At 18.4% G+C, this 22,452-nt stretch overlaps 7 protein-coding genes across 7 annotated transcripts; 2 read left to right on the top strand and 5 right to left on the bottom strand.

Annotated features, from left to right (window-relative positions):
* Positions 1-579: 579 nt before the first annotated feature.
* On the top strand, positions 580-2,046 carry PADL01_1467000 (DNA-3-methyladenine glycosylase, putative; the record flags this gene model as incomplete). The annotated part of the gene is made up of 1 exon (XM_028684975.1): positions 580-2,046. One exon carries the CDS (start codon positions 580-582, stop codon positions 2,044-2,046), a length of 1,467 nt encoding a protein of 488 aa, XP_028541000.1.
* A 546-nt stretch (positions 2,047-2,592) lies between these two features.
* Positions 2,593-5,524, bottom strand: PADL01_1466900 (conserved Plasmodium membrane protein, unknown function; the record flags this gene model as incomplete). The annotated part of the gene is made up of 2 exons (XM_028684974.1): positions 2,593-2,727; positions 2,903-5,524. The coding sequence occupies 2 exons, from the start codon at positions 5,522-5,524 to the stop codon at positions 2,593-2,595; spliced, it is 2,757 nt and encodes a 918-aa protein (XP_028540999.1).
* A 1,022-nt stretch (positions 5,525-6,546) lies between these two features.
* On the bottom strand, positions 6,547-10,642 carry PADL01_1466800 (rhoptry protein, putative; the record flags this gene model as incomplete). The annotated part of the gene is made up of 2 exons (XM_028684973.1): positions 6,547-10,337; positions 10,447-10,642. The coding sequence occupies 2 exons, from the start codon at positions 10,640-10,642 to the stop codon at positions 6,547-6,549; spliced, it is 3,987 nt and encodes a 1,328-aa protein (XP_028540998.1).
* Positions 10,643-12,917: 2,275 nt separating this feature from the next.
* Positions 12,918-15,662, bottom strand: PADL01_1466700 (conserved Plasmodium protein, unknown function; the record flags this gene model as incomplete). The annotated part of the gene is made up of 1 exon (XM_028684972.1): positions 12,918-15,662. The coding sequence occupies one exon, from the start codon at positions 15,660-15,662 to the stop codon at positions 12,918-12,920; it is 2,745 nt and encodes a 914-aa protein (XP_028540997.1).
* Positions 15,663-16,845: 1,183 nt separating this feature from the next.
* On the bottom strand, positions 16,846-18,092 carry PADL01_1466600 (large ribosomal subunit assembling protein, putative; the record flags this gene model as incomplete). The annotated part of the gene is made up of 6 exons (XM_028684971.1): positions 16,846-16,887; positions 17,056-17,208; positions 17,324-17,479; positions 17,627-17,672; positions 17,790-17,876; positions 18,037-18,092. The coding sequence occupies 6 exons, from the start codon at positions 18,090-18,092 to the stop codon at positions 16,846-16,848; spliced, it is 540 nt and encodes a 179-aa protein (XP_028540996.1).
* A 1,758-nt stretch (positions 18,093-19,850) lies between these two features.
* On the top strand, positions 19,851-20,693 carry PADL01_1466500 (conserved Plasmodium protein, unknown function; the record flags this gene model as incomplete). Its single annotated transcript, XM_028684970.1, has 1 exon — positions 19,851-20,693. The coding sequence occupies one exon, from the start codon at positions 19,851-19,853 to the stop codon at positions 20,691-20,693; it is 843 nt and encodes a 280-aa protein (XP_028540995.1).
* A 493-nt stretch (positions 20,694-21,186) lies between these two features.
* On the bottom strand, positions 21,187-22,211 carry PADL01_1466400 (conserved Plasmodium protein, unknown function; the record flags this gene model as incomplete). The annotated part of the gene is made up of 6 exons (XM_028684968.1): positions 21,187-21,248; positions 21,334-21,403; positions 21,543-21,553; positions 21,652-21,711; positions 21,878-21,942; positions 22,099-22,211. 6 exons carry the CDS (start codon positions 22,209-22,211, stop codon positions 21,187-21,189), a joined length of 381 nt encoding a protein of 126 aa, XP_028540994.1.
* Between the last annotated feature and the right edge of the window lie 241 nt (positions 22,212-22,452).

Raw genomic sequence — 22,452 nt, 5'->3', positions numbered from 1 at the left:
TTAGAAACAAAAAATTATATATATATATATATGATTAATATAAACTATATTTCAATAAATATAATATATATATATATATATATATAATATACATACATTAATATATCAGTAGGGTTTTATTTCTAAATTGATATGGTATTAGTTATATATAATAATATTTCAGAGAAGGAATAAGAATCAAATATATATAGATATATTTATTTATATATTATATTAAAATAGTGTAATATGTTAAAAAAAAAAAATCATATAATACCTATGGATAATGTATAATAATGAAATTTTCTTTTTTTTCTTAAACATTATACATATTTTATATATCTATTTATATATTTCATTCTGTATATTTTAATTTTTCCACATTTTTTTTCATGCTACATTATAATCTAAAATTTTGATCAGTAAATAAATACAGAAAAGAAAGAACTACCTATGGAGACAATATTTGGATAATTCATATAATTCATGATTTCTACGTTCATATTTCAGTCGATACTATAAAAAAAAAATAATAAACTATTCACATATGTAATTTTTATTATGCATATATTATATAATAGTTTTATAAAATAGAAAAAAATGAACGAATTCTCATATAATAATAATACAGATTCACATGAATTAAAAGAGTTATGTTATCCTATGAAAGGAAAGAAAAGAAAACATGATAGTATAACAAAAGACAATGATATAATAAATGAATCCAAGGTTATTATCAAAAGAAATGTTATGACAACACAACTTTTTGATGATATTAATAAATTGAGTTATGTATATTTCTTATTAAAATATTATTTTGATAATAATCCAATGAAAATATTAAATGAAAATTTCTATCTTATAGATGATGTATTATATATTACAGAAATATTAATAGGTCATATTTTATGGGTTTTTGATGAGAAGCAAAATAAATTATATGGTTCTAGGATTATCGAATTAGAATCATATAACGGTGTAAATGATAAAGCATCACATGCTTATAATAATAAAAAAACAAATAGGAATATGTCTATGTTTGAAAAAGGTGGAATCAGTTATGTATATTTATGTTATGGTATTCATAATTGTTTAAATATTGTTACAAATGTTCAAAATATACCTGATGCTATTTTAGTTAGATCAACTGAACCAGTGTATAATATTGAATATTTTTTATCAAATAAATTTGAAAAAATATCTCAATATTTTTTGTCAAATTCTATATTAATAAATAAAAATTGTAAGGATCAACAAAAAAATAATTCAACACCAAAAAATAAAAGGAAACAACAAGAACATATACCAAATAAACATGACAATATTATTAATGAAACAAACTACCTAAAAAAAATTGATGAATTAATTAACATTTTTAAAATGATAAAGAAAAAGCAATTGATAAAATTATGTAGTGGTCCTGGGTGTGTAACAAAAAGTCAAGATATAACCAGGCAAGATGATAAACAATATTTTTATGTGGGTACGAATATTGGGAAGGAAAACAATATAAATACTAAGAATATTAATAATAAAAAAAAAAAATGTTCTGATGTTCAGAAGAATTCTAAATATTTCAATAATAATGAGTATCCAAAAAACAATAATAAGATATGTAATAATATTCATAGCGATAATGATTGTACTATAGATATAAGTAGTTCCAAAAATGAAAACAAAAAAAGAAATCATTGCAAGCACGAATATATTCAAGAACATATAAATCAAAATGAACTTATAGATTGTTATTATTTTTTAGACAACATTCATGAAATACAAAAAAGCAGATTTTTTATTACTCTTTGTCCATCAATAAGCGATATAATGCTTTTTTTTGAAAATATAAATAATCCTAAACACGAAAACGAATATAGTTATATATACAATATATTTAATGAACATAAAAATGAATTATTAGAATATTTTCATTATATGAAATGGGATAAAGATAATTTCATTGTTCAAAAAGATAAAAGGATAGGAATAAGTTATGCCCAAGAAGCGGCCTTATATGATTATCGGTTTTTATTAAAGAATCATCCATCTGTATCTATTCTTCCGAAATAAAAATGAAAATGCTAGATATTTAATATATTAATTAAAAAAAAAACAAATCCAAACATGAATAAAATTTATGAGCTAAAATTTTATAATATCTATATATTAATGTATGTTTATTTGGGGAATGTAAAATTTTAATTATTATATAATTATATATTTAACCATATTTTACAAAAAACCTTATCAAGTAAAAGAAAAAAAAAAAAATTTATATGTAATACAAATTTGAGGACTTCAACAGCACGATATTATATATAACATTATTGTGTAATTCAGTATTAATAAAACATTAATTGAACATCGCGCATATAAAAAAAAAAAAAAAATATATAAATGAAATAAGTAAATTTATCTATACAGAATGGATGACTAATAGTTATATATATATATATATATATATATATGTATGTATACCAAATAATAATTATCTTATGCTTAATATACTTATATATTATCAAAATTAAAAGGTAAACAATTAAACCCCCATTGTTCATATATAACTAAATGTTGAAGAATTCAAGTTGGAGTTCATTTTGATTTAATTTTTCATATTTAAATTGGTCTCCGAAAATATAGTTTTATATAATTTAATATGTATGGTATAATATTTTCATATGATAGAAATAATATTCCTATAAGAACAAGAATGAATCCGCAGCTCCATAAATAGTTGCATGAAGGTCTTTCCTAATAAGAAAAGAAAGAAATGGTTATTATTATGTAAATGTAAAATTTGTGGATATGTTAAAAATAAATGAGTGTTCTACACAAACAAACACACACATATATAAATATATATATATATATACATATGTATATTTTTTTTTTTATAAATTGATTTTCATTTAATTTATTTTGGTACGTTAAATATGAACATCCCATTTATGGCATTAAAGCTTATATTTCCAAAACTTTTTAGCGAAACAATGTGTGTCAAATTATAATGCTTCAATAGGTAGGGTGTATAAAATATTTCAGTTATAGTTGTAAATAAGGTTATCATGGTAAGAATCAATAATTTATAATTGATAAATATATGATAAAATTTGTATTGAGTATTTAAAATTATGGACATTAATCCCATTAATGTAGCCTTTGAAAAAATTGTTATTAATGAACCCATAATACCAGATGAAAGTGGTGCAAAAAAAAAGAGGAAATTATTTTTTCTTTTTTTTTGTAAATATAGAACAGAAAATAATACTGTTACGTGAGAAAATATTAATTCACTAGTTAAAAGTAGTATAGATCCTATTTTAAGAAATAAATTAAAAATATAATCTATATCCTTTGGATCATTACTATTAGAAGAAAATATCGTTATAAGTATTAATCCTATAGTAGAAAATGGTATACCGACTAACAAATATAAAGATTGCTTTTCTTTTAATACAAATCTTTCTAACAAAAAGGAACAAATAATTCTAATACTTACAAATCCAACCATAGATGCAGGTAGCAGTAAATTACTAAATATATTGAAAGCTGGTGCAACAGCACTTGTTAAAATTATTCCAATATAAAAATAATAATAACTTTTTTTTTTGACATTTTGTATATCACTTTGATCAGTATTATTATTATTATTATTATTATTATTATTACTATTATTACCACTAGTATTATTAGGATGTTCATTCTTTTGCTTTTCACTATATATATTTTTTATTTCAACATAGGTATTACTATAATTTTTTTCATCATTTTTGTAGGGGAACAATTCACTCTCTGTTTTATTTACTATAGAATATGATGGTAAGGATGAATAATATTTCTTATTATCATGACATTTATGTTTATCTATAATACGCTGATTAAATTTTTCCTTGTTTATTTTCCTTTGCTTTTTATTTAATATATATATCTTATTGCACTTATTTTTTGTTTTTTTTTTTTTTCCTGTTTTCATATTTAATAAACAAAACATTTTTTTTTTTTTATTACCACAATTTAATGAATACTTAATATTTTTTACCTTTTCATTCCTTTTTATAAATAAACTATTATTCATATTTTGGACTGAATTTATAGGCATTAGTTCAATACTATAAATATTAATTTCTTCTGATATATGTGTTTCAACCATATCAATATGATCATATGATAAGGATTGCAATTTTTTGATTGACGTGTTGTTGTGTCTATACAAATTATCCATATAATAATTATCAAATGAATATATTATTTTGTTATTGGTTCGATTTTTTTTTCTTATTTTTTTTTTTATATTGTACTTTTTCCATTTATTATTAATATATGTGTTAGAAAAGCAGTTATGCGTTTTATTTTTTCTCTTTCCTCTTCTATAAAAGAAATTAAACAATTTCATTTTTTTAAAAGGAATATAATCATAATTTTTAATAGATTGTAAAAATCTTCCTTTTCTTTTGATATTTTTGTTTATTTCTCTAGTATTATAATTACTATTATATGAATTGTTTTTTTTCTTTTTTTTATTTTTTGTTTCATTAATATTATCATCACTATAATATAAATTTAGAATATGCTTTTCTTTATTATTTATAATGTTATTTTTTTTGTTATCTATTTTATAATTTTGAAAATTGTTATTAGTATTTTCTACATCTTCCTTAGATGTAAAAGTTTCAATAATGTTTACTACTTGTTCATTTGTGTTATTATTAGATATATTATATTCCTTTGAATAGTTATAGTATATAGAATCTATTATATGGTTATCCTTTAATGTTCTTTTTTTATTTTTACTAAATTTTCTTTCTATTACTTGATTTTTATTCATCTGATGTTTTTTAAACAAATATTCCTCTGGTTTATGATTATTATCATGTTCATATTCTTCTAATCTTATATTGATATTATCATTATATAATGTCTTAGAAGAATATATTTTTTTTTTATTCTTCCTTTCCTTATTTTTTTTATCTTTTTTCTTTCGAAAATTATTTTTGCAATTTTGAAAACTTTTTATTGATATATTGAAAAAGGAATATTTTTTTCCTTTCATATTTCTTTTATATCTCCTTGACGTATTTATAGCTCTTGTTTGTTCTTCATTAATTTTATTTTTATTAATATAATGTTTACATATAATATCATCATCATTGTCATCATAATTATAAGAACCAAAATAATTACTACAATAACTTGTGTCACTACCATATATTTTATTACCCTTAAAATTAATAACATCACTTTTATCTTTCAAATTCTTGTTAAATTCAAACTCATTGTTCTCATTTTCTTCATTGGTTGAAAGAATCTTACATTCTTCTAACAACTTTTCATATTGTGCGTATATCAAATGACTTTTCTTAATGATTGTATTTCCAATAGATTCTAGAACAGATACAAGAATACTCAGAAATATTCCAACAATACTTATTATAGAACTATTTAAAGTGGCTTTTTCTTTCAGAATTATTGAAATTTTTTTATATACCTCGCACTTTAAACAACTTATGAATATTAAAAATATATATAATAATATAACTAATTTTATCATACTTAAAAGAAAAATTATTATTATTATTATTATATAGAATTCGATTCATAAAATAATAAATCTTGCATACATATTATATAAAGTGTGGAAACATAAAAAATGGTTAAGAGTTATCATGTTCTACACAACCTCAAAATGAAAGAAAAAAAAAAAAAAATAAAATAAAATAAAATAATAATAAATAAAAAATAAGAGTCCCTTAATTTTATTAATGTCTTATTTGCATTTATTTTATTTTATTATTATTTTTTTTTCTTTTTGCCTTCAATAACATCATAAATAAATTGTTGAGAGTATAAAAAAGAAAAAAAAAAAAAATTTATATAATATACACACATATATACGTATATTTTAAAAATAACTGAAATGTTTTTTAATATTTTATTGAGTACAATTAAATATAATAAGTATATATCATTTATTCCTATAAAAACAAAATTTTATGAATTCACATGTTATTATATACCTTCAGTATAAGATTTTAATATCTATACGATATAGATATATCATGAATCAAAACAAATAACATATCAAATAATATAAGAACGAAAAAAAAAAAAAAAAAGAATATTTTAATTTAATTTTATTTTTTATACTTGAAATATTTCGTGTTCTTTTATTAATACATATATATATATATATATATATATATATATTATATGTATGATAATAATTAAAACAATTGGGAAATAATAATATGAACATAATGAAAGAAATAATTAAATATAAAAAAAAAAATAATTATTTAAAAAAAATGAACAAAAAAAATAAAAAAAAAAACCAAAACAAAACAAATAAAAAAAAAAAAAAAAAAAAAAATTTAAATAATAACAATAATTAATTGTATTTATATGTTAAAAATATATCTATATATATATATATTTTCATTTATATGTGTTGTACAAAATATGTATTAAACTTGATGAATACATATACATATATTATATATGAATAATAAGACATAATAAAAAATTCATATATATATTAACAGTTATGATATATTATAAATTTCATTTTTTTTATTAAACATTTTCTAACTCAAAATTATCTAAATCAATTTTGTCATTCCAAACATCACTAATAGGTGGATCTTCATCAGATAAATTAGGTTGTGGATATTGTTCACTATTTTTATGTGTTATATTTTTTTTAATTTGCTCTTCATTATTTGAATTATCCATAACATTTTGTGCTTCTATATTTGCATCATATTTATTGGTATCTTCTTCAGATATGTATAATTCACTATTATATGTAAGATCATTATATGTGTTCATATTATTATCACAATAATTTTCATTTTTCAATATTTTCTCATTTTTATCACCTTTTAATTCATCATACATATGTTCATGTTGTTTATCAAAATGATATGGAGTTTGATAAGTAGTTGGAAAAACTGATTCAGTATTATTTTTATTATTTTGTTTATTATTATTTGATGTATCATTTTCATTCGTAGGAAAAAAATTTTTCATAAAGAAATTAGTGCTTTCTTCTTTTGCTTTTTTATTTTCGTTCTTCATATTTTTATTGAATAAATTTTTAATATCACAATCGGTTTTTACTAAACTATTTGTACTATTTTGCGAAGTCAATAATTCATTTTTACCATTCAAATTGTTACTATTATAATTACTATTATTATTATTACTATTATTATTGTTACTATTATTATTATTATTTTTGCTTTTTTTTCCAAAGAAAAGATTAAAATATATATTTTTATTTTCACTTACTTTATCGTTTTGAGAAATATTTATATTCTTGCTTTGCTCATTTGATACAATATTCACATTTTTTATATTATCTTCATATGATACATTATCAGAATGAATATATTCTTTCTCCTCATTAATAGAAATATATGGATCATTATTATCATATAAACTTTGTTCTTCATCATATATTTTATTTTCCTTTTCATCATATATTTTATTTTCCTTTTCATCATACATGTTATTTTCCTTTTCATTATCTACAGTTACATATGGATCATTTAATTTTACACCATCATATTCTTGTCCATTTTCATTAAATACATCACTTTTTAATACCACATTATCCTTCACATCATATTTAAAATTCTGTAATATGTTCATATTATTGTATAGAAAGTTTTTGGCCATTCCTGTAACATCAACAACAGAATCACAATTTGAAACTTCTTCTTTATTTAGATCAACTTGTTTAGAGATATCATCTTGAATTTTCTTCTCTCCCGATGTTGAGAAGAATGCTTTATTTTGTAAGTTTTTTTTTAAAGGATTTTCATTTATATATTTAAATGTATTTTCTAAAAAGTTGGACGAATTTCCTATTATACCTTTGAGTTCATTTTTTATATTATTTTCTAATGATGATAATTTGGATACATGTACATGTACTTTTGGAGGTAATACCAAATTTTTGATCTGTTTTAATTCTATTTGTTTCTCTAAATTATGTATATTTTCTTTCAATATTTGTATATCTTTTTGATAACCTGCAATACAGTCTTGTAAGTTTTCATTGATAAGTTGATATTTTTTAATTTTATAATTCTTTTCATTTATTATAAGATTTTTCTCTTTTAAAGTAGAAATTAATTTTTGTAGCTTAATTAGAATCTCATCTTTTTTTTGTATTTCTTTATCTAATTCTTCTTTTAATAATAGTTGCGCTTTTATTAAACATTCTGATTGATTATTTAATAAAATATTGTATGCATACTTTTCTTCCCCATCATATTCTTCTTCCTTTTGTTCATCAAAGTGTTTATCCTTAGAACTATCACAACTTTTTATAATGTAACTATTATTTGAATGATTTTTCTCATCATAATATCTTTCTTTATTATTTTGCATAGTATATAAGTATAAATTATCTGTCAAATCATTTATTTTATCATTTTTGTATTCATATTTTTTTAATTTATTTTCTAAAATATTTATATTTTCTTCATAATTTTTTATAATATTTAAGAAAAACGAACATTTCATTTTATATGTCTTTAAAACAAGATATGAATTATTCATTTCAATATTATATGCTTTGACTTGATTTTTCAAATGTTCTTTTTCATTCTTTTCTAATTCTACATCTTCAATTAATTTTTTATTTTTATCTACTACTTCTTCTAAATGATTTTTAATTTCATAAATATCATAACTATGTTTTTCTAACTTCTTTAAGTCTTCTTCCATATTAGCTAAATCTTTTTTTAATATATCATTTTCACTTTCCATTTTTAATTTTTCACTTTTTAATAATTCTAACATTTTATTATTCTTATTATTTTCAATAATTAAATTTTCTAACCTTAAATTCTGCTCCTGTAATTTTTTATTGTTTAAGTAATACTCTTGTTCGTTGATTTGGATATTTGATTTTAAGTTTTGTATATTCTGTTCATTTTGTTCTTTACATATTTTTAAGTTTCCATATTCTTCATTTAATTGTTTGTTTTTATTTAATAATAAGTTGTAATCATTTTCTAGTTCATTATAATTATTTATTATTTCTTGATTCTCTTTTTTGATACAATTCATTTCTTCTTCTAACATTACAATTGTGTTTTCTAATGTTTGTATTTTGTTAGAATATATATGTTCATTCTTTTTACTATCATTTAAAGTATTATTTAATTTTTTTTCAAATTGAAGAAGTACATCATTAGATTGATTTAATTTAACTTTATAATCATCATTAATATTTAAAAGATCATTAATTTTATTTTCTAATTCTTCTATCTTTTTCACATCTTCAGCTTTTCTAATTTCTTCAAACTTTTTTAATTCCTCAGATGATTTCATATTTTCTTCATGCATTTTTTGATTTTTTTCTTTCCATTCATTATTTTCATTTTTCAATTCATCTAATAATGATTTGTACTCTTCCTCTTTTTTTATATAGATTTCTTGTTCTTCTTTTAATTTTTCATATTTTTGTTTAAATACATCACAATTATTTTTAAGTTCTTCACATTCTTTATTAGTAATTTTGTTGTGATCATTTAAATTATTAAAATTATGAGTATATTCATTAATAGTACTTTGCAGTTTTTCCTTTTCATTTTTTAGTTCTTCATTTTGTATTTCATATTCGTGAATTTTGTTTTCTAATTTATGTACATTATTTTCTTCGATTTCTTCTTTAATTTTTATTTCATTTTTTAATTTCTCAATCGTATCTAAATAATATAATTCACGTTCTTTTAATTCATTAACTTTTTGTTCATTTTCTTCATTTAATAAACGTTCCTTTAAATTAAAAGTATTATCTCTATGATAATCATCATCACTAACATTTTGTATATAGTTGGTATTCATATTATTTAATTTTTCGATATATTGTATTAAGTCTTTATCTTCATTAATGTTTAATATGTTTTTAATTTGTAATAATATATTCAGATGTTTATTATCCTCCTCATTATTTACATTAAATTGATCATTTACTTGACTATCAGAACGTTTGGATATATCACACATGGGCACATGTTCATTATTTTGCTCAACTGCTTGATCAGTTGGTAAATTATTAAATAAAATATCTGCGTCTGAAAATTCATGGAAGTTTTTATTATCCTCATGAATTTTAATATACTCTTGTTGTTCAGAAATATTTTGTTGATCAAAAATATTTTGTTGATCAAAAATATTTTGTTGATAAAATTCATTTTGATAATCACATTTATTTATTTCATTATTTTCGATGGAATTATTTTTACTCGTAATATCTTCTAAATTATTTGGTAAATCAAAAATTTCTTCTTCATCAAACCATTCAGTTTGTTTAGGTTGAACTTTAAAAGTTGTATCATTTTGATAATCTAAATAGGGAAAAAAAAAAAAAAAAAAAAAAAAAAAAAATATATGAATATATAAATATATATGTCTACATATGTATGTATGTGTTTCTTGTTTATTTTATTTACAAACCTGTATTCTTATTATTTGCGTTGTTCTGATTTAACACATCATCATTATCTATTATATTAAGTTCATCATCTATAATATTTATATCGGTGTCCCATATATTTTCTTTATCTATATTAATATCGTCATCTGAAACATTATCAGAAAATTCTAATTCTACATTAGATTTATACTTGTGCTCTTTATCTTGACTACCCATTCTTTTTACAAAATTAAGGAAAATATAACATTCCTTTCTTTCATTGAATAATATATATATATAGAAATATATGTAATGCTTATTTTATATAATTATATGCATATACATATATTTATTTTACTAATCTTATAAATGGAAACAAACAAAAAAAAAATTTTATTTTTTTTCTTCTTCCATATTTTACAAAAAATTAAAAGTTATATATATAAAAAAAAAAATAATAACTCTTAACCAAAAATAAAACCACATATATATATATATATATATATATATATAATTATATATATATAATATATCTATTGTACTATTCCATCTATATAAATATATTAAAATGGATGTTATATTTTTCTTCCACTTTAATAATAAAAATAACATATATAATTATAAATATATATATATATATATATATATATATATATATATATATTTTATTTATATAGAATATGATATTTTATAAACAAACCCCCAAAAAAAAAAAAAAAAATAAATAAATAAAATATAAATAAAAAAAAAATATAAAATATTATAATAAAATAATAGTTTTATAGAATAGATTAAAAAAAATTAAATAAATAATATTATATTACTCAGATTAAAACCGTGTATTATTTTATAATTTAATCTTTACAAATATGGCAACGGATAAAATTAAAAAGATAAAATAATAATATAAAATAAAACATATCGAATAAAAAAGATCAAATATAAAGAAATGAGTATATGAAAAAAATTAAAATAAGAATTTCATATATGATAATAGGAAATTATTTACTAAATTCTAACAAATTTACCATTTCATATTTGTAAATTACGAAAAATAATATTATATAACGTATATAAGTATATAAATAATATATAAAAAATGAATAAATAAATAAAAATTTACAATTTTTTTCTCCTCTTTATAATAAAAATAATATCAAAATATATATGGATCGACTTCAGGTACATAATATATATATATATATTATTATAAATTGTAAAATGAAATTAATGCTTTCTTTTCTTTTACATTAATTTTTTTAATTTTTTTTAATTATATACTTTAAAAAATTTATAAATATTTTTTATTATATTTAAATATTTTATGTCATGAAAAAAATATATGTTATTATTATATATATATATATATAATATATCAAAAAAAATATTATATTCTTTTATATATTTGAAAAAAATAAAAATAAAATGAAGCATTGTTTATTTTTATACGTATTTTTATTATATATTAAAATTATACATATAATAAAATTTATTTGTAAAAAAAAAAAAAAAAAAAAAAAAAAAAAATGTCATAATATGTATATATTATATAATATATATATATATATATTTTTGCAGAATATCTTTAATTTTTATTATATATTTTTTGCTAATCCCCTATCATATAAAATTAATTTCTAAAGATTTATAATACACATAATTTTAAAAAGGCATATATTTTAAATTTATTTTATTTATTTATTATTATTATTTTTTTTTCTGTGTTTATTCATTTCAATAATTTTTTTGTTCCCCCCTCTTCCATTTATAATCACATTTTTTTTACCATTATGCAATTTGTGAATTCTTAATTTATTATAAATCATATTATTATAATATATAATGTAGATAAATTACATGTTTTAAATATATTACCACCAACGTGTATAATTCGAAATAGGAAATATATATAATAAATAAATATTTTAAAAAAAGCTTATAAATTTAAAGTGGAAAATATATATTATATATATATATATTATTTTTATATTCAAATAATTGTCCTTTTGGTAAAGTTTATTTGTTATGTCTACTATTTTTTAATATCAAATAAAAAAAAAAAAAAAAAAAATGTAAAATAATTATAATGAATAAGAAAATAATTATAATGAATAAGAAAATAATTATAACGAATAAGAAAATAATTATGATGAATAAGAAAATAATTATAATAAATAAGAAAATAATTATAATGAATAAGAAAATAATTATAAGGTATAAGAAAAAATAAGAAACTACTACTACTAATAATAATAATAATAAAACTAAAAATAAACTAAAAATAAAACTATAATTTCCATTATAATTATATTATGATAACATATGTGTTGTTATACAATTGTAACACATATTACTTATCAGATATAAAAAAAAATATATAGGAAAAACTACATATGTCTCCAAAAAAATTTCATGAATTAAATGAAAAAATATTTCATATATGAAATAATATATAGATTATTTTCAAATAATTCATTTATTTAATTTTATATTTATTTATTTATTTATTTATTTATTTATTTTTGGTATTATTTTCTTTGTTAGGAACATTTATTTTTTGTGTTGTATCCTTTTTATGTTTTCTCTCAAAACATTTAATTAAATCATCATATTTAGCATAGGTAACATGCATAAGATCCCTAACATTCAACTCATAAAGTGATTTATTATTAGTTGAATTATTGGTTTTTGAAGTTTTGACTGCAGACCTTTTTGGAGGTTCTCTATGTTCATGTAAAAGTTTCTTAAATTTTTTATCAAGGTTTATAAGGTGTTGAACACTTTTCTTATTTTCTTCACATTTTTGTTTATCTATATTTATGCTTCCACTAGGAGTATAATTCATAAAACGTTCTTGGTTTATTATATCTATATCACTTACATCCAAAGTAAAATTTATTATTTTATGTTCTATTTCATGTTCTTTTTGTTCTTTAAGAAACTTTTCAACAATTTTTCTGTATTCTTCATTTGAATCATTCAAAGAAATGTTTAGAGCTTCACATGATAGTTCTTTGAGGAAACTAGAATGTAATAAAACATTATGATAGAATACAGAAAAGTTTTTATCCATATAAGAAACTACTATTCCTTCTTGTTCACATATACATTTTATTAATGGATATGTCGTAAATAAATGACTTAAAAAGTCTAAAAGTATCATTCCAATCTCAAAATCAATATGTACTACTATATTAAATAATTGGTATATTATTTTATATAATAAATCACTACTACTTGATTTAAAGTTATTATAGTTAATAGTAAAACTTTTCGTTTTTAATAATAAATCAATAGCTTTTATTACTTTCATACAATATTTGAACTTTTGATATAATCTTTTTTCATTCTCTATTCCTTTGTTCAGTTTTCTTTCTAGATCATCTGAATCAGTATTAAATTTGAATTCATCATATTTCATAAAATTTTCCAATTCACTATTAATAGATTCATCATCGCTATTATCCGCGAATTGATTATTCCAATTATTATTACCCCTTTTACTTTTATAATCTGGGGTAAAACTATAAAAGGTAGGGATACAAGAAAAATCTACTAACTCCAAAATTGTATTACCTACCCATGTACAATCAACATATATATAATCATTAATACTATTATATATTTCTAGATAAACAATTATACACATCATTCTTAATGTAGGTGGAATCATTTTGATAACAGCAAGATCTTTAATTTCTATTAATATATCATCCATTATGAACTTATCTATATACATAGAGTATTTCGATATAGCAATTAATGAACATTTTAATATTTTATGTGAATATTTATCAAATTCTTTTAATACACACATATATATTACAAATAAACGATCCAATATTTTTTCTACATTTTTCTCGATTATTTTAATATCGCCACTTATATTAGTTTTTGCATTTAATTCTTTGTTATTATCCATATGCGTATTTGAAGAATGATTTTCATATATTCGTGCATTTGACTTCTTTTCCTTTATATCTATATTAGTAAATATTTTTAACAAAGTTGAGGTAATATTCTTTTCGTTCTTAAAAAACATATTAGAAAAACAATCTACTAAGTTTAAAGTGAACGATAAGTTACTATCATTTTTTATAATTTCTATTATTTGAATCACACAATTCGCACACAATAACTTAAACTTCTTTATGTTCTTAAGCACATTAGCATTGTTTAATAAATTAATATTATTGTTATATTTCTTTTTACTATATACCTTCAAGTTGCTATAAATTACAAGGTATTCAAATAAATTTTCTTCCCTAGATAAATATAAATTTACCCCTACTATTTCACACAACAAATTAACGAATACAATAAGGTTAGAAGATATATTTTCTCTTAGCAATTTACAAAATCTTCTAAAAAAATTTACTATCATTTTTTCTACTTTGTTCACATTTTTTATTAATTTAGAATAATTCTTTGTTGGATTCACTGATTTCTTGTTCGTGGGCATATTATTATTTCCATGCGAATCATTATCCTTCTTATCATTCATTTCGTTTGACCCTTCACTCACAATAATTTTGTATGATGGCGTTATAGACTTTAATACATTACATATAGATATACAACTTAAGATGTTTAGATCTGAAAAGTATCTACATTTTTCCTTGATGGACTTTTCATTATTTTGATCATGAGATTCTTGGCTGTTATCATTTGTATTATTTATATTCTCATTTTCATCTTCCATTTTATCATCCATGCTTCTTAATTCATACAAATTATTGTTCAACCTTATATATAATATATCCTTTTTTCTTTTAAAACTCTCATAAAAAATAAAAAATAATAATTCGAGTTTCTCAACGTGAGCATTAGGATCTCCCAATATACTGTTACAGATAGTTGCAATCAAAACCTCAAAATCTTTATAATAATTCATCATAGAAGAAATTCTTTTTATTTCTTCTTCTAATGCATTATTCCTTGCGTCACTACTTTGCCTATCAAATCTATTTCTTTTTTCCATATTCTCTAACAACTTCTTTAAATTTAATATTTCTTTTTTTTTCTTCCTACTTGCGTTAGTATTACTTTCACTATCCTCATCTTCAAAAGATTCATTCTCTTCCTCATAGCTTAATAAACCGTTTTTCTGAATTTTTGGAAGACTGAAATTTTCTCTTCTTATACTGACACTTACTTCTTGGTTAAACCTTCTAGGCTCCTCTTCACATGACTGTTCAACTGGATCCTTAACTTTCTCATTTTCCTTATTTTTTTTAATGTTCTTTTTTAAATCCATCTTTTTCTGTTTTCCTTTTACGTGTAGGATTGAATATATATACCTTGTTATATAGGGAGTAGTATTTTTTTAATACTCAAGCAAAAAAAAAAAAAAAAAAAAAAAAAAAAAAAAAAAAAAATCTTCTTTTTTTCTTATTTTTATATATATTTTTTTTAATGTAATATTTATATAAATATAAAATAAGTATAATATGTAATATAATTAATATAGAATATAATTAATGTATAAAAAAAAAAAAAAAAAAAAATTTAACGAATAATAATATATATTATTATATATACATACATATATATAATATATATAAATATATATGTTATTTTCTTTTAATATTTTGTTTGTTTATTTTTCTTTTTTGATGTTGTAAAAAAATATAAATTGTTTTAATCCAGATTATATATTTAATTATATCTTTTAAATTATTTTTTTAAAATATTTTTCATATTAAGAATGAAAAAAAAAAAAAAATAAATAAAATAAAATAAAATAAAATAAAATAAAATATATTTTTTAATTAAAAATATATAAATATATTTTCATTATTTTTATATATATATATAAGAATATTTGTGTAAACAAAAAAAATTTATTTATTGATATGAAACATTTTTATAAACATATTAAGCTATTTATATGTATAATTTTAAATAAGTATATACACTTCTAATCCATATATGTACACAAAAGAATATGTACTTTTTGGCTTGTCAAATTAAAAGGAAATACAAATTAATTTTATTAACAATATATATATATATATATGTGCCTATAAATGAAATAACATTTCGGTTATCTATAAAGACGTTATAAATGTACATACACTTTTAATCTTTTATGAAATATTCTGTAAATTCAGAACATTAAATATGCATTCATTACTTATAGATATATGAAAAACTAAAGGAATTTTTTTTAAAAAAAAATATTTTAAGTTTTAATTATTATAAAATACAAATATATAAATAAAATTTATATAATATATATATATATATATATATAATATTAATAAAGAAAAGAAACCAAAACAAAGATTATAAAAAAAAAAAAAAAAATTTATTATAGTTATTTATTTTTATAACAAAAAAAAAAAAATTATAAAAATAAATAATTGATCTACACATAACGGTTTTAAAAAATACGAAATAAAAAAGTTTATATTTTTATTTATTTGATTATTTCTTGTTTATATGGCTGTTTCACATCTTAAATATTCTCCAATATCACTCTGAAAAGAAAAGAAGTAAATGTAAATATAAAAATAAAATGTAATGAATAATATATAATTTATATACTAAAACATGTAAAAATATATATATATTCTTTAAATAGTATTTTCCAAAATATAAGACATGTATATATATATATATACATATATATATATATATTTATATACCTGATGAATCAATATAGTATCAGTTACATTTAAGATTTTAATTTCTTGTGTGTTTCTTATGGATATACCAAAACCTATGGGGTTATCATTCATAGACAAAACCATTATCCCGTCTCCTTTTTTTATGTTATCACTAATTTTTAATAAATGGCTCTACGAAAAAAAAAAAAAAAAAAAAATATATATTATATATATATATAACAACTATATGGCTTCACCATAAAATTTTCATATTATTCAGAATATATTTCAAATTCTTAATAATAACCTTTAACACATTATTTCCAAATAAAAAGTTCTTTTCCCCTGATTCTTTTAACCAAATTTTATGAATACAAAACTCGTTTAAAAATGATATAGCTGTTATTTTTATGAAAAATTTATTTGTCTTGGTAAATTTTCCCAAGCATATTCCCATAGATATCTAAAAAAAAAGTGAATATAAAAAATAAATATATATAATAAAATATGATACAATATAATTGGTTCAAATATATATATATATTATATATTTTCCTTATAATGATATATAATTATGAATGTACATAAATACATTTCACTATATTTTTACCAGTGAATTTTTATTTAATGATTCAGCTTGTTTGGCCACGTCAGCTCTATAAATTAAAAACGATATATGACATTAAATATATATATATATATATATATATATATATATATATATTTATTTATTTATTTATTTATTTATTCATTATATAATTTCTTTGCTGTACCTAACAAAATATACGTTTGCTCTATGCAATCTTAATATATATTCTTCGTTACTATAAGACAACATTGTTAACAGATTATTTCCAACACTAAAAATGATAATAAAAAAATAAAATAAATATAATCATTATATATATATATATATATCACCCTTTTGTATAAAATAAAAAATTCCTTATTTTATTTTTTCGTTATATATATCATATATTCATATTTCTTAAGTTGAAATACTTATTTTTTTCAAATTACAATTTGGAAAGTTTCTTAAAAACAATCATAGTCTCCTGATCATTTAAAGGCCTCATTTTGAAGTAACGAATTTATGTAATTTTTTATTTGATTCTAATTAATTAATTAATTATATGTAAATATATATATATATATATTTATTTATTTATTTATTTATTTAATTTTTTATTTTTTTATATTAAAGGAAAAACATTATAAAAATGAGGATAATAGAATAAATTTATGTATAAATATAATAAATATTTATATATTTAATTAATATTCTTTATTTATTTATTTTTTTTTTTGTCAACAATTCATTGTGATAGAATTAAATTTTATACACAAAAAAAAAGAAAAAAAAAAAATTACTATATTTTATTTATTCATATTACGTTCTATAACGTTTCATAATTATTAATATATATCCTTATAATTTTATTTTATTATTATACTTTTCTCTGCTTTATGGTTTTAATGAATAATTATTTTACAATGTTTTATTATGTACCAACAATTTTTCTTAAATATATATTTATATATGCAAATGTATTCTAATGAAAAATTAATGACAAATGTTATCATAGATTTTTATATTTATATAAAAATAAATATATATATATATATATATATATATATATATATATATATATAATTAATATATTATATGTAGATTATCTTCATTTTTTATATATTTATTTATATGGAATAAAAAAAATAATATATTATATATAATTATAAATATATATATGTCAATACTAAACTATGTAATATTCATATAATACTTATATCTCATATATGTACATGTAATATGTGCCACCTATTTAATATATATTATCAAATATATAAAATAATGTAAAGACAAAGGGAGAGTATTATTCACATGAAGGCTCTCTTTTTATATATTTCTTGAAAATAAATGAATAATCTTTGAGGTCAAAATAGTATAAAAATAATAATTCATTTGTGAAAAATATATAATGAACCATCTTGTTCCTAATAATATGAAGAACAAAGAGATTCTCTATTATAATTTTGATGTTAATTTAAGGTTATATTAACATATATGAAAAAAAAAAAAAAAAAAAAAAAAAAATGAAAAATATTAATATATAAAAAATAATAATGTTCCTCTTTTACGTTTGTTAATATTATTAAATGTTATTCAATATGAATTATATATATATATATATATATATATATAATTGAAGCAGATCAAACCATAAGAGATCTCTTATTTATTATATAATTTTTCAGGCATAAATGTAATACATAATATATATATAATATAACACTTATCCATTTATAGTAGATTATGAACATAATTTTTTATTTTATTTAATTCTGTTATTTTATTTATTTATTATTTTATTATTTTTTTTTTTTATCATTCCTTCTCTCTATATCATGTGCAAAATATATATCCTTTTAGACATTTTTCCTCCTATAAAAAAGAAAAAATAATATATATATAGCTGCAAATTATTATAATTTTATTAAAAAAATCTTATAGATAGACAGATAGGATTATATTAAAATATTTTCCATATTTTACAAATAAAAGTTTCATCCAAATATTTATTATATTTTATAGAAATGTAGAATATGAAAAATATAAAACATTATATATGAAAATATACTCATATGTTAATATATAAATATTTATTATATATATATTATATATATATATGTGTGTTACGTCTTATTTCTTCTTTTTGCTCTCGTTAAAATATTTTTTACATTTATTTTGTAATTTTTTTTTATTTTTTTAATTTTTTTATATTATTTTATTGGTTTATTATTCTTTATTTTTGGAAATGACATAATATTTAACCATGTTGCCACAAATAACTACAATGGAGAATTACGAAAAATTATTTGAACTGATGACATTAGACGATGATAATGCCTATAGTATAATAAAAAGTAGTGAAGAAACTAGAATAAAAAAAATATTATATAAATCCAAACATGACCCTAATTTACTTCCAAGTTATTCTACTTTTAATTTAAGAGGAAAACGATATAATGTATCTAACCCTACAGGAGAATTAATTAAAAAGGTATCAGTTCAAAAAAGAATAGAAGAATTACAAACTAGTTGTGAAAAGAAAGTTTTGAAAAAAGGAGAAAAAAATCAAATGATAGCTTCCTTAAATGAAATAAAAAAGAAAAACCCAAATTTGTTAAAGGTATCCACAAAAAAGAAAAAATATAAAGATCCTTTACCTGATCGTAATGATATACCCCTAATGAATATTACAGAAGATATCGATTATATATATGATAATGCTGTACAAGTAATAAATTCAAAACCAGTTGAGAAAAAAAAAAAAAAAGGAAAAGTTTTAATTGACGATGATCCTTTAAATAAAGAAGACTATGGAAAGATCAGTCCTTACCTTATAAAGATTAAGAACGAATTAAAAGAAAAAGAAAATTTAAAAAAACAAGACATTATTGATGAAGAAAAAATAACGCGAGAAATAAAAGAAAAAAGAGATTACTTATTAGTAGAATTAAAAAATAAATATAATGAAATTAATAAAGAATATTTAAAAATATCACATGTAGTTGATATTAATTCTGTTAGAAAATTGAAGAAAAAAGAAAGTTATGAAAAACAGCTCAACCAATTAGAAAAAGATATATTAAAACTAGAAAATCAAAGTTATTAGAAAATAAAATATATGGTATAAAAATATTTTAATATCTAACATTTATTATATACATTATATTTATTAAGATTATTTTATTTTATTTTTTTATATTTATTTATTTTTTTTTTTTTTATGATATAATTTTTTTTGTAATTAAATATTTTGTTTTCGTATTTTATTCAAATTATGAGAATATCTATTCATGTGTATAAATATATGAATAATCTTATACTTGAAAGGAAAACATATTCTATATGACACCAAAAGAAGAATATTATTATGAAAATAAATATATATAAATATATTACTCTCTTTATTTTTTCTTTAAAAAAATAAAAACAATTCCATATATAAAATAATTTAATATATATGTGCTAAATATATACAAAAAAATTAATAATAAAAAATAATATCGTATATTAGGATAATAATATAATCCTTACAACAAAATGGAAATATATGTATTTGTTTTGTGGAAAGAACAAAATATATAATATATATCTCATATCACTCATATCAATAATATTGGACCATTCACATCAATTGTCTTATCATTTTTCAATTCATTAACATCTACACAGGTAAATAATATATTCAGATATATATATATATACATATAATTATAATATTACTATATTATATATGTTGCGCATTTTACCTGACAGTTTTTCGCTTAAAACATTGTTACTTTTTTCTTCATCTAAATTTTCAACAGGTACTATATCATTCTACAAAATAATAATATATATAAATATATTTATTTTTAATGTCCAAATTTTTAAATATACAACTGTTTTTATCTTATTTTATTGCATTGTTTTATTTTATCCTTTTAAAATATATATGTTTCTCTTTTTTCTTCTATACATTATTATCGTCTATTAAGAAAAAAAAGACAAAAATTTTGTTAAACCAAAAAAAAATAATCATTTTTTTTCACTTGTATATTTTTAATTTATATATCAAGTAATCGCACCTATAATGTAGAATTCCTTATAATATTTTCGAAGCAATATTGATTTATCCTTTTGAATTTCTAAAACATATACATTGAAAAGAAAAAAGGAAAATACATTTACTTAATGAAAGATATAAATATGATAAAATAATATTGGTTATAATTCCTCCCATAATACAGAAAGAAAAAAAAAAAATAATAAAACAAAATAAATTATGAGGAATATGTTGTATTTATTTTATACCTGATGCTATAAATATTTTTAACTTTTCTTTTAATTTTGTGAATTCCCTATTAGACACCTGCCATCTTTTAAAATTGGTAAAATAAATCATATAGATATAAATAATAAAATTTATTTTGATTATATGAATATATTTTTTCTCAGTTTATAAAATATGTATTTATTTTATTAAATATATATATATATATATATATATATATATATATATATATATTCTTAACCTTCTTAATGGTATCATCTCATAATTAATTAGAGGTACATCATTTGTTCTCTGAAGCAGAACAGTATTTTTAAAAATACAATAAAACAAAAAGAACAATAATATAAGTTTCATGATATTACTATTTTTATTTTTATTTCTATTTTTATTTTTTTCTTTTTGTTCCTTATGTAATGTGTATTTTAATAATATTTATTATATACACCAAATTGAGAATTTACAAATATATCATTAATATTAAGATATGATAAATGCTACTAATAATAAGTATTTGTATATTCTCATATATTATATGAACCAATATAATTTTTTAGGTATAAAAAAAATAAAATTTTTATATATACATGAATATGTT

This window comes from Plasmodium sp. gorilla clade G2 (assembly GCF_900097015.1).
Source record: "Plasmodium sp. gorilla clade G2 genome assembly, chromosome: 14".
NCBI lineage: Eukaryota > Apicomplexa > Aconoidasida > Haemosporida > Plasmodiidae > Plasmodium > Plasmodium adleri (nom. inval.).
The sequence above is the reverse complement of the archived record's forward strand: the minus strand, read 5'-3'. Positions and strand labels throughout refer to the sequence as shown.